This window comes from Ambystoma mexicanum, chromosome 4q (assembly GCF_040938575.1).
Source record: "Ambystoma mexicanum isolate Mex_15411 chromosome 4q, UKY_AmexF1_1, whole genome shotgun sequence".
Taxonomy (NCBI): Eukaryota; Metazoa; Chordata; class Amphibia; order Caudata; family Ambystomatidae; genus Ambystoma; species Ambystoma mexicanum.
In genome coordinates, this window is record NC_090928.1 from 494,924,685 (window position 1) to 494,938,133 (window position 13,449).

At 44.8% G+C, this 13,449-nt stretch overlaps 1 protein-coding gene across 2 annotated transcripts in view; it reads left to right on the plus strand.

Annotated features, from left to right (window-relative positions):
- The first annotated feature begins 718 nt into the window (after positions 1 to 718).
- PPP4R3B (protein phosphatase 4 regulatory subunit 3B) overlaps positions 719 to 13,449 on the plus strand; it is an 820,721-nt gene continuing 807,990 nt past the window's right edge. The window contains exon 1 of one of the 2 annotated variants that reach the window (XM_069608059.1): positions 719 to 1,231. In XM_069608059.1, the coding sequence (XP_069464160.1) occupies positions 1,090 to 1,231 (142 nt within the window). In that variant the 5' untranslated portion in view covers positions 719 to 1,089. The remainder of the gene's footprint in view (positions 1,232 to 13,449) is intronic. The other variant, XM_069608058.1, reaches the window with a different exon arrangement.

Here is a 13,449-nt window from a genome sequence, read left to right on the forward strand (position 1 = left end):
ACAAGTGATTAAAACAAACAAACAAACAATGCTTGTTTCTTTCCATTTTAGGACTTGTAGAGCTTGTTTATAAATGGCGAAATCTATACCATTCCCCAGAATAAAAAGAAAAAAATACGACTGTCTACCAACTCCCGCACGGAATGGGATATAGCATCTGCCCTAGTATCCCACACACTCTTTCGGGCGTGCTGCTCGACATTCGTTTTCTGACGTTATACCCTTTTAAGCCTGTCAGGTGTCTGTTTTTTTTTTTGGGGCGGAGCTTGGCATCGAAAACAACACAGTTGTGACCCTAGATTACGAGTCATCTACTTTGTCAACAACAGTGAAAAATATCTAGCAGCCATATTTGAATGGAGTATTACGGAAAGCATTCGCTTGTGGTTTGATAATTTGTCAGCCATTCGACCGGCATCTGAAATACAAAATATATCTAGAAATCTCAGCAACCAAATCATTTATTTGGTAATGTATATAATTTGTGTGGCACAAAAACGTGGATCTACCATTAAAACGAGTACATTGCAGCAATATGTTGAACCTTAATTTGGATAAAACGAAATTTGCCCTGAAGTTTCTTGTTGCCTCTTTCGCACCGCAGCCCACTTAATATTATGGTTTCCCTTTCCGAAAGCCGCTGCTCTCAGGTCTGGATGACCGCTTTGAGTGCTAGTTCTATTGGGCCTGCGCGAACACTTGTCACTTCGGTTTCTCTCTCTCTCTCTCTCTCTCGGATTCCTTGCTCCGCCTCCTTTTTTCTGCTTCGCGGAAGCTGGACACCGGCCTTATTTTCTGACTTTTAAACAACCCGGCTGCCGTAGGTCTTTCGGGTGCAGCTTGTATTCACAGTCCTGCTGCTCCCGGTGAGGAAAAGAAAGGAGAAAGCGTCAGATTTCAAGATGGCCGGTGTGTAGTTGCTGCTGCTGCGGCGGGGCGGCAGGACCGGAACGCGAGAGCCCAGGGAGCCGCCTCCCCGCGGCAGCGCAACACTAGCTGCCTCTAGCCTCGCCAAAGGGGGCGGCGGCCATGGTGGGCCAAGTGCAAAGGTAGAGCCCCCGGTTGGGTGCTCTGACTTCACATCGCAATATGACGGACACGCGGCGCCGGGTGAAGGTCTACACCCTGAATGAGGACCGACAATGGGACGATCGGGGCACTGGACACGTATCCTCAACCTATGTGGAGAGGCTGAAGGGGATGTCTTTGCTGGTGCGGGCTGAGGTAGATGGTGAGTCTCAATGGGTGTGTGGGGGGGTAGTGGCATCTGTCAGTAGCCTCCCTACATGTCGGTGGCTGGGTAATGTTTGGGAGGTTGCTTGGCCAGAGCCCATTGATCTAGTAGGTGGGATCTGTGACATGAGTTGTATGTAGTACGAGAGTGCTCAGAGGGGAGGGGGTAAAAACATATTGTCTTTTCAGATGGTTTACTTGGCGTAATAGTTGAGTTTTTAGCAGATACCAAAGGGCCACTATTACCTTCTTAGCCTGGTAGACCGTTGATGGCAGTTGTTCCTTTTGGTTTTGTTTACTCGGGCCATTTCAAGTGTTGGCCAACGTAAACTGATGGTGGCAATGCAGAGGGCGCAAATGGACATTGGGGAAATAGATTGTAAACTTTGTTCGGGACTTCATATTGAGCGTGTTTATAAGAAGTATGGTGTTCGCAAATTTGCACATTTAATGGGGATTATTGATTTGAGTTTTGTTTGTCACGCGAGAAATTAAAAACTAAAATGTGCTTTTGATGGTAGTCTTTGTTTTTCTTATCAGAGAATAAGAGACCGGTCGCAGGGAATGTGGACATTTGTTAGTGTTTGGAAAGGGGCAACCATACTGCCAAAGGCTGCAGTGGTTAGTTTTCTCCGCTCGCTCATGTCTTTATTACTTTGCACAGACCACACTAGCTTCTCCATACCGTAGCGCACAAAAGAAGTTTCACCCCGACTTGAGTGGGTGCTCGCCTTCCTCCTGTGGTTGCTCGTTTTGTCTTCTGTCTGCGGGGAGGATCTTCTTGCCCTGGAATAACTTCTCCACCCCCTCACTCTGCGGAAACTTTTTTGAAAGGCGGTACTGGTTGACAGGTGCGCGCAGAGTGTATAAACCCTACGCTCAGATTGATTACTCGGTTTGTTGCTACGAGACGGAAGTCCAAACACATAAACCAGCACACATTCCCGGGAGATCTCTTGTAGCAGTAAGCAGAGCTACGCAGAAGTGGTGCACGTATCAAGCGCGCTCGTTATGCCTCCCGACGGTCAGGTTCTCACGACCGGAGCTCCAGATACGCAGCAAATTATTTCTTCAAAATCAAATATATATATATATATATATATATATATTTTTTTTTTAACCTGGTCGTACTTTTTGTCTTTATTGAATTCCCTTTTCCATTGGGGTTATTTATTCGTCAAGTGAAATATATATTTATTTTAACTTCAAATATTATCTTTATGTAATATATATTTCACTGCACCGAGGGACCAGTGGAGAATAAGGTTGCATTTTTACTTTTTTTTTTTTTTTTTCTCTTTTTTTTTTGTTTAAGTTTCTCATCAGATACTTACGTGCAACCAAACGTATTAGTGCAGCTTTCTGTGTCATGTAAAACAAAATCAGGCGTACCTCTTTACTTATCCTGTTAAATATGATTTTAATTCAAGAGAGAATGTTTCTTTTATTTATCCTTTTGAACTCTTTGTAGTGTAACATCTAATTTTAGTGCAAGAGATGTGCGGGGATGGGGAGTTAGTTTACTATCTGCTTGGAGTGGGCTGTGCAGGTTTGAAAGGATGGAAGTTTAAGACTTATGCGTATTGTGAAATGTAAAGAAGACTAGAAATGGTGGATCATTATTTAATGGGGTGTGAAAAGTTCAGACTTCGGAAGGAATTGCTAATAGCAAGGATGAGTAGCACCAGGGTGTCAGTGAGGAGTATATGCTGTCGGAAGCTCACTGTCTCTAGAGCACTGGTTCTTTCTAGGCTGGACTACTGCAACAGCCTCTTCTCGATCTGCCTGCTGCTACTCTTCGCCCTCTGCAACTTATCCAGAACAGGAATGCGAGACTTGACCTTGGCCTCAAGCCCAGGGATCATATCTCTCCAGCAATGAAATCTCTTCATTGGCTCCCACTGGCTGTAAGGATTGAGTTCAAAACCCTTTTCATTGTCCACAAGGGCTTCCGGGTCTGCAATCCCTTCAACTCTCCCTTTGGAAATAGCTTCCTACTCAAGCCCTTTGCTCCTCCAACTCCCTCGGGGCCAGTCACTTCTCCAAGCAACAAGTTGGTGGTGGGTCTCTCTTCGGCTGGGACCTCCCGCTGAAACAGCCTCCCTGCCTCTCTGAAATTTGAGGAGAAACATCTTTGCTTCCAGAAGTACCTCAAGACGACCTTCCTATTTGCTTCTGCCTTCTCTCTTCCTCTCCCCTGCTGATCTCTGTTTCGGGGTTGGGCATCTGGCTACCCTCTGATTTCAGGCCTGGATCCCTGCCCAACCTGCTGCTTGCACTCACTGCCTCCTGGCAACCCTTGCACTTGGGTCTGTATTTTCAACCCTACAGTCACCTCACCTGCACTTATTAGACACCCGTTGTCTGCGCTTTAGTCATGCACTGTCACCCGCTGGCTGCCCTACCTGTTTTGATCTTGTGTTGAGCACTTTCCACCCCTCACCTGCACTTAAGCGTTCTCCATGTCACTGGGCCTAGTAAGATCGTTGTTTTGTCCTCTCTTGTACCCCTTCCTTGCCCCGCCACACTTGTGTATGGGCGTGATATAAATAAAATAACATATCATAATATATCTGACTTGTTTCACCTCAAAATGGTGTTCAGAGTTTTCATACTAATGTTTAGCAAATTCATGAATCTATTAAAGACCCTGGGGAAGTATTATTATGCTTCTTTAACTTTAATCTTGGAGAATGGCATCCAGAACAAAATATAAACTTTCAACTTGAACTCCATTTCCCATGAACATCAGTTGTTTTTTCGATACCTTAACTACAGACCACCCCCCCCCCCCCGCCCCAAAACCCAAATAAGGTAAAGTCAACTATGTATAATCCCCTGCATGGGTGGACTTCTCGACTTGGAGGGATGCTAAACCAATAACGTAGGCAAAGCCCCCTCCCCCACTTACGTTACTTGATCACGTTACTTGATCGGCTGGCAGCGCTATTAGGGCCCACATGTAAAGCAGCTCGATAATGAGGTAATACTAGTCGTGATTGTTCGAGTCAATCAGTTCCCGTGTCTGGCTGGGCTTTTCAGTCTTCTTCCTTCCCAGCTCTGGTGGAACACAAAAAAAGAGGATAAATTGGGATTTTAGTCAACATGTAACCTAGGTACCTGTGCAGACAGCAGGTTATGTTATCGGGATAGTACAACATTCTGAGAACACTTGTTAGAACCAACCATATCTGTCATTGGCTCAAAACCGATACCAAGGGGCTCGATGTAAGCATTCCCTGGCAGTATAGTAAATTGTAATCTTTAGATTCAGGCGCCAAAGAAAAAAATGTGCATACACCAATGAGGTAAGACTGTATTTCAGTTGAACTCTATCATGTGTAGCAGGTATTGGCTGCTGAATAATCTGTTCTTTGTTATTTTACTGGTTCATATCTAAAGTGTCCACAAGCTCTTGGTCTTGTCCAATTGAATAAGAGTATGTGTTACGTATTGGAATTTTTTTAATTTAAACATTTTTATTGGTTTTCAAATTACTCGAAGTAACAAAACATAGAACAATATCCTCCCCAGGCCCCCACCCCAGAAGGAACTTGCCTTTGCTGCCAATGTTTGAGCTCACGCATTTATGATCCGAATAAGTCGAGGATCCTTATTTTGTGTGGGCACCATTGTTCCATGTAATCACTTAACTACAATCAGTCTTCAACTTGTGTTACTCTCCCTGGATCTTGTACATGATCAATTCCATCGCAGTGATAGACCATACCCTCTGGAGCCATTCAAAGATAGACGGTGGGGTTGTCGGTTTCCATTTTTGCGCAATTGCGAGCCATGCTGCAATTAGTAGCCCCATAAAGTTCTATTTCTGTGGTTTCGGCAGCTTTGCCCGGGGATCCCATAGCCTGCACAGCCAAACCCTTTCCTCCACTTTTCCCAGGCCTTTGAACATCCCGTGCATCTGAGCTTTCACATCTGCCCAGAAATGCTGGATTTTTGTGCACTCCCACCAAACATGCCTCCAGTCCCCTATTTGTCTGCATCCCCGCCAACATAGATTTGAGGTTTGAACATACATTGCGTGGAGTCGCTACGGGGTGTAGTGCCATTGGACTAGAATCTTTATACACATTTCCCTAGTTTGTATCGCCCATGTCAGTTTTGGTGTGTGTGTGTATATATAACCACAATGCATACAAATCAAAGGCACATAAAGGGAAACTAAATTAAGGAAGAAAGAAACCGCATCATTTATCTTCATGTATACAAATGAAATGTGTTTGAGGCCTGCTTATTTCCCCATGTATGTGCACCATTAGTTGAGACTAAACCATATGTACCGTACTTTAAGAACATGACTGTCTTAACATCTAGAAACAAAACCACCTGGCCTAGATATGTCTGTGAACAAAAACAAGTGGCCCAGATATGTGATGTCATCAATGACATTTGTGATGACATCTTTGATGTCCTGGGTGTTAGTCTTAGCAGTGCACGGTGGTGGCGTGAGTTATGGTTGCCTAGCTTACCATAACGCGCGAATTTCAGGTTTTTCGGTTTTACTTGTAACCATAACGTCCCTTTTTTTAAAAAAGTTTTTTTTTCACTGAATTTCAAGGGTTTTTACCAGTGCATGCTATTTTCCTACAACTTACTAATATCATATTTACCCCAATATAGCAACACTTCTGTCCAATTTACAATGTTTCACCTTAAAACTCTGTCGTTTCCCACCTTCTAGCATCATTTCTAACTCTTCTATACACTTTTTGCAACTTTCTCCACTGTTTTTACATCCGTCGATGTCCGCAAACGTCTGATATCATCACAGACCTTCCAGACAGTGCCACGAGACCATGCGCTCGCATGCAGCATTATGACGTGTCGGCACTTCGGAATCGGGTCCATGCTTGGAAGACTGTTTGGAACTGCATTTTTCGACTGATCTATGAACTTTCAAGCTCAAAATGTACCTTTTGCACAGCTCCTACACCTATACTTAGAATCTAGTGCAAAGCACATACTAGTTAATGCACCCACACATATCAAAGGCAGGACTCTTGACTGGAACCTCTCCCTTAATACCCCCATAACCATTGAGGCCATCTCCCCTCTTACTTGGACCGATCACCATAACATTGTATTTACAATCAATCCCTCCGAACCCACACAAAAGAAACCTAAAACCATGATTACCTATGAAACTAGAAACGCCCGCAAACTCACGCCAGAAAACCTCACGCCTCCTCTTTCAAAAATCCTAGATTCTACCTCGATCACTAGTGACAACCCCTGTCTCCTAGCAGACATATATCACAACTGCCTCACTGCAACCGTTAATGCTATAGCACCGCTCACCACTAAGGCAAAACGCTCAGACAAGCGATCTAGCTTCTGGTTCAAAGATGATCTTATCGCCCTAAGAAGAACCAAACGCGCATGCGAACATGCCTACAGAAAGCACCCTACTGCAGAGGCAGAAAAAGCCTACCAAGAAATAAACAAAACCTATAAAACAGCTACTATTACCTACAAATCTAATGCGTATAATAGTAGGATCAGCAATGCGACCTCAGATACCAAGGAACTATTTGCCATTCTAAAAGAATTGGAAAACCCTACCCCAGCCATGAACCCAACCATCCCCAGCAAGGAATGGTGCACCACTATTCAAGACGCACTAACAGCCAAAATTGAACTACTCCAAATAAAAATCACATCCAAAAAACAATCACTAGCCAACAAACCTGCCCTCCTTAATCTAAATCGACCACATCAGGAATTCACCAGCTCCCCATTCCACTTCACACCAGTATCCCAAAATGTAGTGTTTGACACCATCGCCAAACTTAAAGCCTCCAACTGCAAAGGAGATTCTGTCCCCGCATCAGTAGTCAAATCCTGCGCCCACACCCTCACCCCCATTATCACCAATTTCGTGAACGCATCCTTCAATACTAACCTAGTACCAGCTAGCATCAAAGAAGCCTGGGTCACCCCTCTCCTGAAAAAACCTACCCTAGACCCTACTGTGCCCACTAATTACAGGCCAAGAACAACTGTCCCATTTCTCCTCAAAATATTGGATAAATTAGCATACAACCAAGTCCAAACTCACCTTGAACAAAATGACCTCCTTGGCACGAGGCAATCAGGCTTCCGCCCCAACCATAGCACAGAAACGGCACTCCTTGACTTAAAAATCCAGATGGGTACCATCAGAGACTCAGGAAAACTCTGCATCCTCCTCCTACTCGATCTCTCCGCAGCGTTTGATTTAGTAGACCATAATAAACTGTGCGCCACACTAGCGAAAGACTTCAACTTCTCCACCGAAGCTACTACTTGGATCAAATCTTTTCTTGCTGACCGCACCTCCAGGGTCGCCATAGGTAAAGAAGCCGCCGACCCCATCATAGTACCCATTGTTGTCCCCCAAGGTTCCTGTCTCGCACCAACATTATACAATGCATACACTAAACTCCTCTTCTCAGCGCTAGACGACATGGGTGTCATCTACACCAACTTTGCAGACGACACCCAGATCCTCATCCCTTTATCGGGAGACTACACTCAAGACACCGACACTATCAACAAAATATATGCCATAATCCAAAATTGGATGGCACTAAATAGCCTCTGTCTCAATGATGAGAAGACTGAGGTTCTCATTGTGGGCTCCCAATCCAAAATAGAAGCATTACATGCTGATTACTCATCCATCAACATCGATGGCACAAACATATCAGTACTCAAACAAGTAAAAACACTAGGTGTCTACCTAGATGCCAACCTCACCATGACCAAGCACATTAACGCCCTCTCTTCCTCTACCTCCTACACCTCAAAACTTATTGCTCTGTCGCCAATTCTTGACACCCACCAACTGTATCACACTGGCAAGAGCTCTAATCTTATCCAGGCTCGACTACTGCAACGTACTCTACCTGGGTACCTCAAAAGCCAATCTAAACAAACTACAGCTTATTCAAAATAAAGCCCTTCGGGCGGCCCTTGGATTAAGGAAGTCAGATCACATCTCAAATATTAGAAGAAACCATCACTGGCTCCCCATCAAAGCCAGGGTCACATTCAAAGCCCTGTGCGTCACATTCAAATGCATCCACTCTTGTGTCCCCATATACCTCAACCACGCCATCACCAAAAAAGTATCAAAGAGGCCCCTCAGATCTAACAGTCAACTACTTCTAGCCATCCCCCGTTACAAGACAACCAAGGCAGGAGGCAGTAGTTTCCAATACCTCGCACCCACATATTGGAACACTCTTCCCCACCCCATCAAAAATGAGCAAACGTTCTCAGGCTTCAAGAAATCCCTGAAAACGTGGCTATTTAACCAAGACTAATATCCCCTTCCATGCTTCAGGAAATATCACTGTACTGAAGCCCTGCATTAAATGTCTTTGTGTATGATTATTTTGTATTCACATGCACTGCGCCCGATTGGCAATCTCTAAGAAATGTTTTAACCAAGCTGTCTGTAACATCGCCGTGGTACCCAAGGGTTTGGGCGAGTAATAAATGCAATAAATAAATAAATACTTGGAAGAATATTAGTTAAACTGCTATTTCTCTTAAAATGGCATTGGATATTGCCCTACCTCATCCCCAAGAGCCACCAGCTGGAGGAGCTACACAACAGAAAAAGCGCAGTACTTCCAAAGACAATGAAGATGAGGTAGAGGCTGTGCCTACCTCTAGCACCCAGAGAGAATCGTGGGTGTGGCAGTTATTTACCACTGTTGGGAGTGTACCAAAGGCTTAAAATTCCAAAGTGAAATGCACAAAGCGGGAACCTTGGGTGCTAAAAAACTTTCTTCCTTGGCGTCCCGCTGTAGGAAGGGCCATCCTTTTCCAAGTTGCCACCATGGAAACAGAAGGCGGTGCTCTGTACAGGGCCCCTCTTCCCTTTCTATGGCAGCCTGCAGAACCCTGTGACCATGTTGCCACAAGCACATATTTTTTTTTTTCCCTTTCAAACCTATCCTACTTTCGAATAACTTTACCACACAGCCGGTCCCAGGTGGACATGGCCACTTTAACACAATTTTTCGTTCGCAGCAGGGGATAACAGCCCGGCGGCCCAAGTTAGCGGCCCAAGCGAAGTGTCTGTGTGTGTGCCCTGATGTCTGCAGGCTTTAGTGTGTTCTAAATAAATAACAAGGACTCCGGACCATTATCTTCCATTGCAGCCCCTGCAATGGGGGATAGATGCCATTAGCAACCCTGGTACCCAAAGCGGGAAGCCGGGGTGGTTTTAAAAAAAAAAGTCTCTCCCTACAGTAGGAAGGAAGGATAATCCTTTTCAAAGATGGCCACCATGGAAAGAGAAGGCAGGGCTCCGTACATAGCCCCTCTTCCCTTTCTTTGGCAGCCTGCAGAACCATATTACCACAAGCACATTATTATTTTCTTTTGTTGCCTTTCAAACCTATCTTACTTTCAAATAACTTTACCACACAGCCGGTCCCAGGTGGACATGCCCACTTTAACACCATTTTACATCCCTGGCCTGTAGCCAGATTGTTCGCATCATGACCTTATGCCATGACCCAGACAATCTGGCTACTGCCCACGGCCACAGGCTATACCTCAGTCACCAAAGGTATATGACTATTTTTTTTTTTTGTACCTACATTATGACACTTGTCAAAAAATAAAACACAGGCACATTTGCAAAACCATGCTTTAATGTCCTTGCCAATGCTCCTCACGAGTTTGCTCGAAATCCGCTCATGTTTTATTTTTTCAAGTGTCACAATAGTCAATAGTCACATAACTTAGCCCCCACGTCTATACACAAACGTTGATGGTTGGGTCTATAATCTTTCTCAAAACCTTTTTGTCCACATTCTTCAAATAGCAACAAAGTTATAAGCCATCTAAAAGTGTTGAGGCCCCCCACCCCCTCTAATTTCGCCCTTCTTGAGAAAATCCCACCAAACTTTAGAAAATCATTTATCTAGATCCAAAATCGTTTTGCCAAATGTGCAGATTCGTCAAATTGACACCACATTTATATGCCTTTACAATATTTTGGGACCCCCCCTCTAATTTTGCCCCCTCTTGATAGAATCCCGCAAAACTCTGCAAAACCATTCAGGGTTAGGTCTAGAATAACATTGCAAAATTACATGCAGTTTCATTGAGTGGTGCTAAAGTTGTAAGCCGTCCAAAAACTGCTTTTCTTAAACCCTGTAATGCAGAAATAGGTGCAGATGTCCTAGGACATTAAAGTGTCCGCGGACACCACAGGACATGGAGTGTATGCGGACTGTCGGGGATTAAAACAACCCGTTTTTTTGCTTCTTAAGGCCATATCCGTCCCATCCTCATTTCCCCCCCACCTCCCCAGAGATTGTTTTTTTTATTTAAACTATTTTATAACAAACCTACAACATAAACTTGCAGTACATGTCTTAATATTTCAAATTCGCATATATCGTTCAATGTCTGCTGCCTACCCCTTTCTCTCTTCTCCCCCCATCCGAGCCTACTCCACTTCGCGGTCCGCGTCTCCTTCTTCAAAGGTTTTTTTTTTTCCTATGTCCTCAGCAGAGTCCTGGTCGCTCGACCAGTCCTGGTTGGGCCCATACAGTGTGGCCACTAAATGTTTCCAGGCTGTCAGGGTTTCTGCTTCTTCCTCCCCTCCTCTAGTACCCGCTTGATGCCACACTGCTGTTTCAGCTTCAGTCCATTTCTGAAGGTCTCTCCCCCAGACTTCTATCCTAGGTCTGTTGCATGCCTTCCATCCCATGGCAATTCTACGTTTGGCAAGTATGTATGCCAAGTCCTTTAATTTACTTACATGTTTTAGTTGGTGTGGCCTAGGGAATCCTCCTACCAAGCATGCCCACACTGATTCAACATTTATCTTAATCCCTTTCTCATCTAGCAGGTGGGCTACTTCTTTCCAGAATCTCCCAATTTCAGGACATGCCCTAAACATGTCATCCCAGCGTTTTCTTCCCCGCATTTGGGGCATGGTTGTCGGTCTGCGTTTTTGAATTTAGCTATCCTTTGGGAGGTCATAAATGCCCTGTGGGTTATATACAACTCCATTTGCTGTAGCCTCGCGTTCCTAGACACTTTTTTTTTGTGGTACCCTTGTGCCCGCTCCCACATCCCGTCACTCATGGGTACACCAGCTTCTTCTTCCCAGCCCTGTCTTAATTGTGCCACTTCCTTCCCCACTTTGGACATCAATAGCTCATATAGTCTGGATATCTCATGCCCTCCTTCTATATCGTTTCTATGGCAGCGTCAGGTTGCTCTTCTAGTGTTATTTCCGACCATGTCTCTCTGATCCGCCATACCATTCTGTTCTATGTGATATATTGCCCTGCATGTAACCCTGTTTCCTCTACCAACGTCCTGAATACCTCCTCTCCCCTTCTTGCCCTATGTCTCCCACTGTTACAATTCCCACCGGTTCCCAGTGTCTCCTAATAGTCTTCATTAGTTGCCCATCCCCTCCCGCCAGTGCAACCAGCGGCACTTGTGGAGAGCACAGGGCTGGGTTCTCCATGACCTGACAAGATCTTCGCCATAACTTACATCCCAGTACCAACACTTTGAGCGCTCTTTCAGCTCTAATTTGGGCAGCCATATCACTTATTTCAGGAAGAACGGGGCACACTCCAGTCTCCACAATCTTGATTCTGAGGTCGGGTCTTCTGATAGCCATTTGGCCACATATTGTAATTGACTAGCTAAGTAGTAGATCTCATAATGTGGCAGTTTTATACCCCCTTTATCATGCGTGTTCTGCAAATTCCAAAGGGCGATTCTGTTCTTAGTCCCGTGCCATAGAAATTCCCTGCATATACTCTTTAGCTTAATAAAATATCTCCTCGGTATCGGGTATGGTATGCTCCCAAAAAAATGTAATAATCTCGGCAACACAACAATCTTCAGCAGCGCCCCTCTTCCCATCATTGCCAAGGGGAGCTTAGTCCAGAACCTCATACTACTTTCGATGTTCTTTACCGCTTTCTCAGTGTTATGCTGGTGTTCTGCCTCTACTGTGTGATAAATGTCTATCCCCAGGTATCTGGACGTGTTTACCTCCCCAGAGATTGTTTAAGTTTGACAAGTGCAATGTTGCATTTTTTTTGTGTATTAAAAAAAAAAAAATATATATATATATTTCGCTGCGCTGTCCGTGGACCCCAAAAAAAGTCTGCGAATCCAACATGGCGGGCGTGTTGTGGAAACAGACGCATTTCATGTTTTCTCACCATCCAATCAGCGGCTGCGTCCCGATGTCCACGGACCACGCAAAAGTCAGTGAATTCTTTTGGGCCAATCGGAGGCCAGTCCGCGAACCGGACATGGATATCACTAATATTATTGCCTTGCGTTTTGGTCGTTAAAAAAACAAACTTCTGGACGCATTTACACCAAATTAACAAAAGCACGCTTTCGGGAAAAGGCCGCTGCTCCTGCCGCAAATTTGGTGAAAATCCGTCCAGCGGTTTGGGCTGTAGGTGTGAGTAAATGTTTTTTTTGTTTTTTTTTTATTTTATTTTTTCTCCATTAGGTCTTATGGGGGGGGGAAAGAGATTTTGGGACCACCCCCTGTAACTTTGCTCCCCCCCACCCCCCTTGACAAAACCTCACCAAAATTCAGAGTGGGCCATATACTTTTTTTGCAAAGTTTGGGGAGGATTCGTCCAGGGGGAGCAAAGCTATAAGCCGCCCAAAAAGTGCTCTTCCTATGGGTTTAGCAATTTATAACTACATGGCTGCTACCGCAGGCCATGTAAAATGTATATATTCCCACTGTATCTTGGGAATTGTGACTCTTGATGTTTTCTCCCCATCTAGGTCCACTGGATATCTTCCTCCAAGCGTTTTCAGGAATTTATACATTGCAGCAAATTTATTTTGGAGCCTGTGTGGGTCGTTAGGAACAGTTCAGACTGGGTCAATTCCCTGGTCATTGCTCGCCTTGCCTGCAGGGTCGACAACCAGTGGACTGGTTGTTCATATTTGTACCTGTCTTTATTTGTCAAGCCAATAGGGTTTTGCAGTCTTCAAATTATCTGATTTCCTGTTCGTTGTACATGTCTCCTATTTTGGTGCACCCCGCTTCCTCCCATTACCTGTATGCCTCTTTTTCCATTCCCGGCAGCAAGACCGGGTGACGGAACATGGGCATGAAGGGGGCAGGGTCTTGTGTTGGTGTTCCTTCCCTTGTTGCCTCATCCCAAATCTCTAATGTTGCTTTCA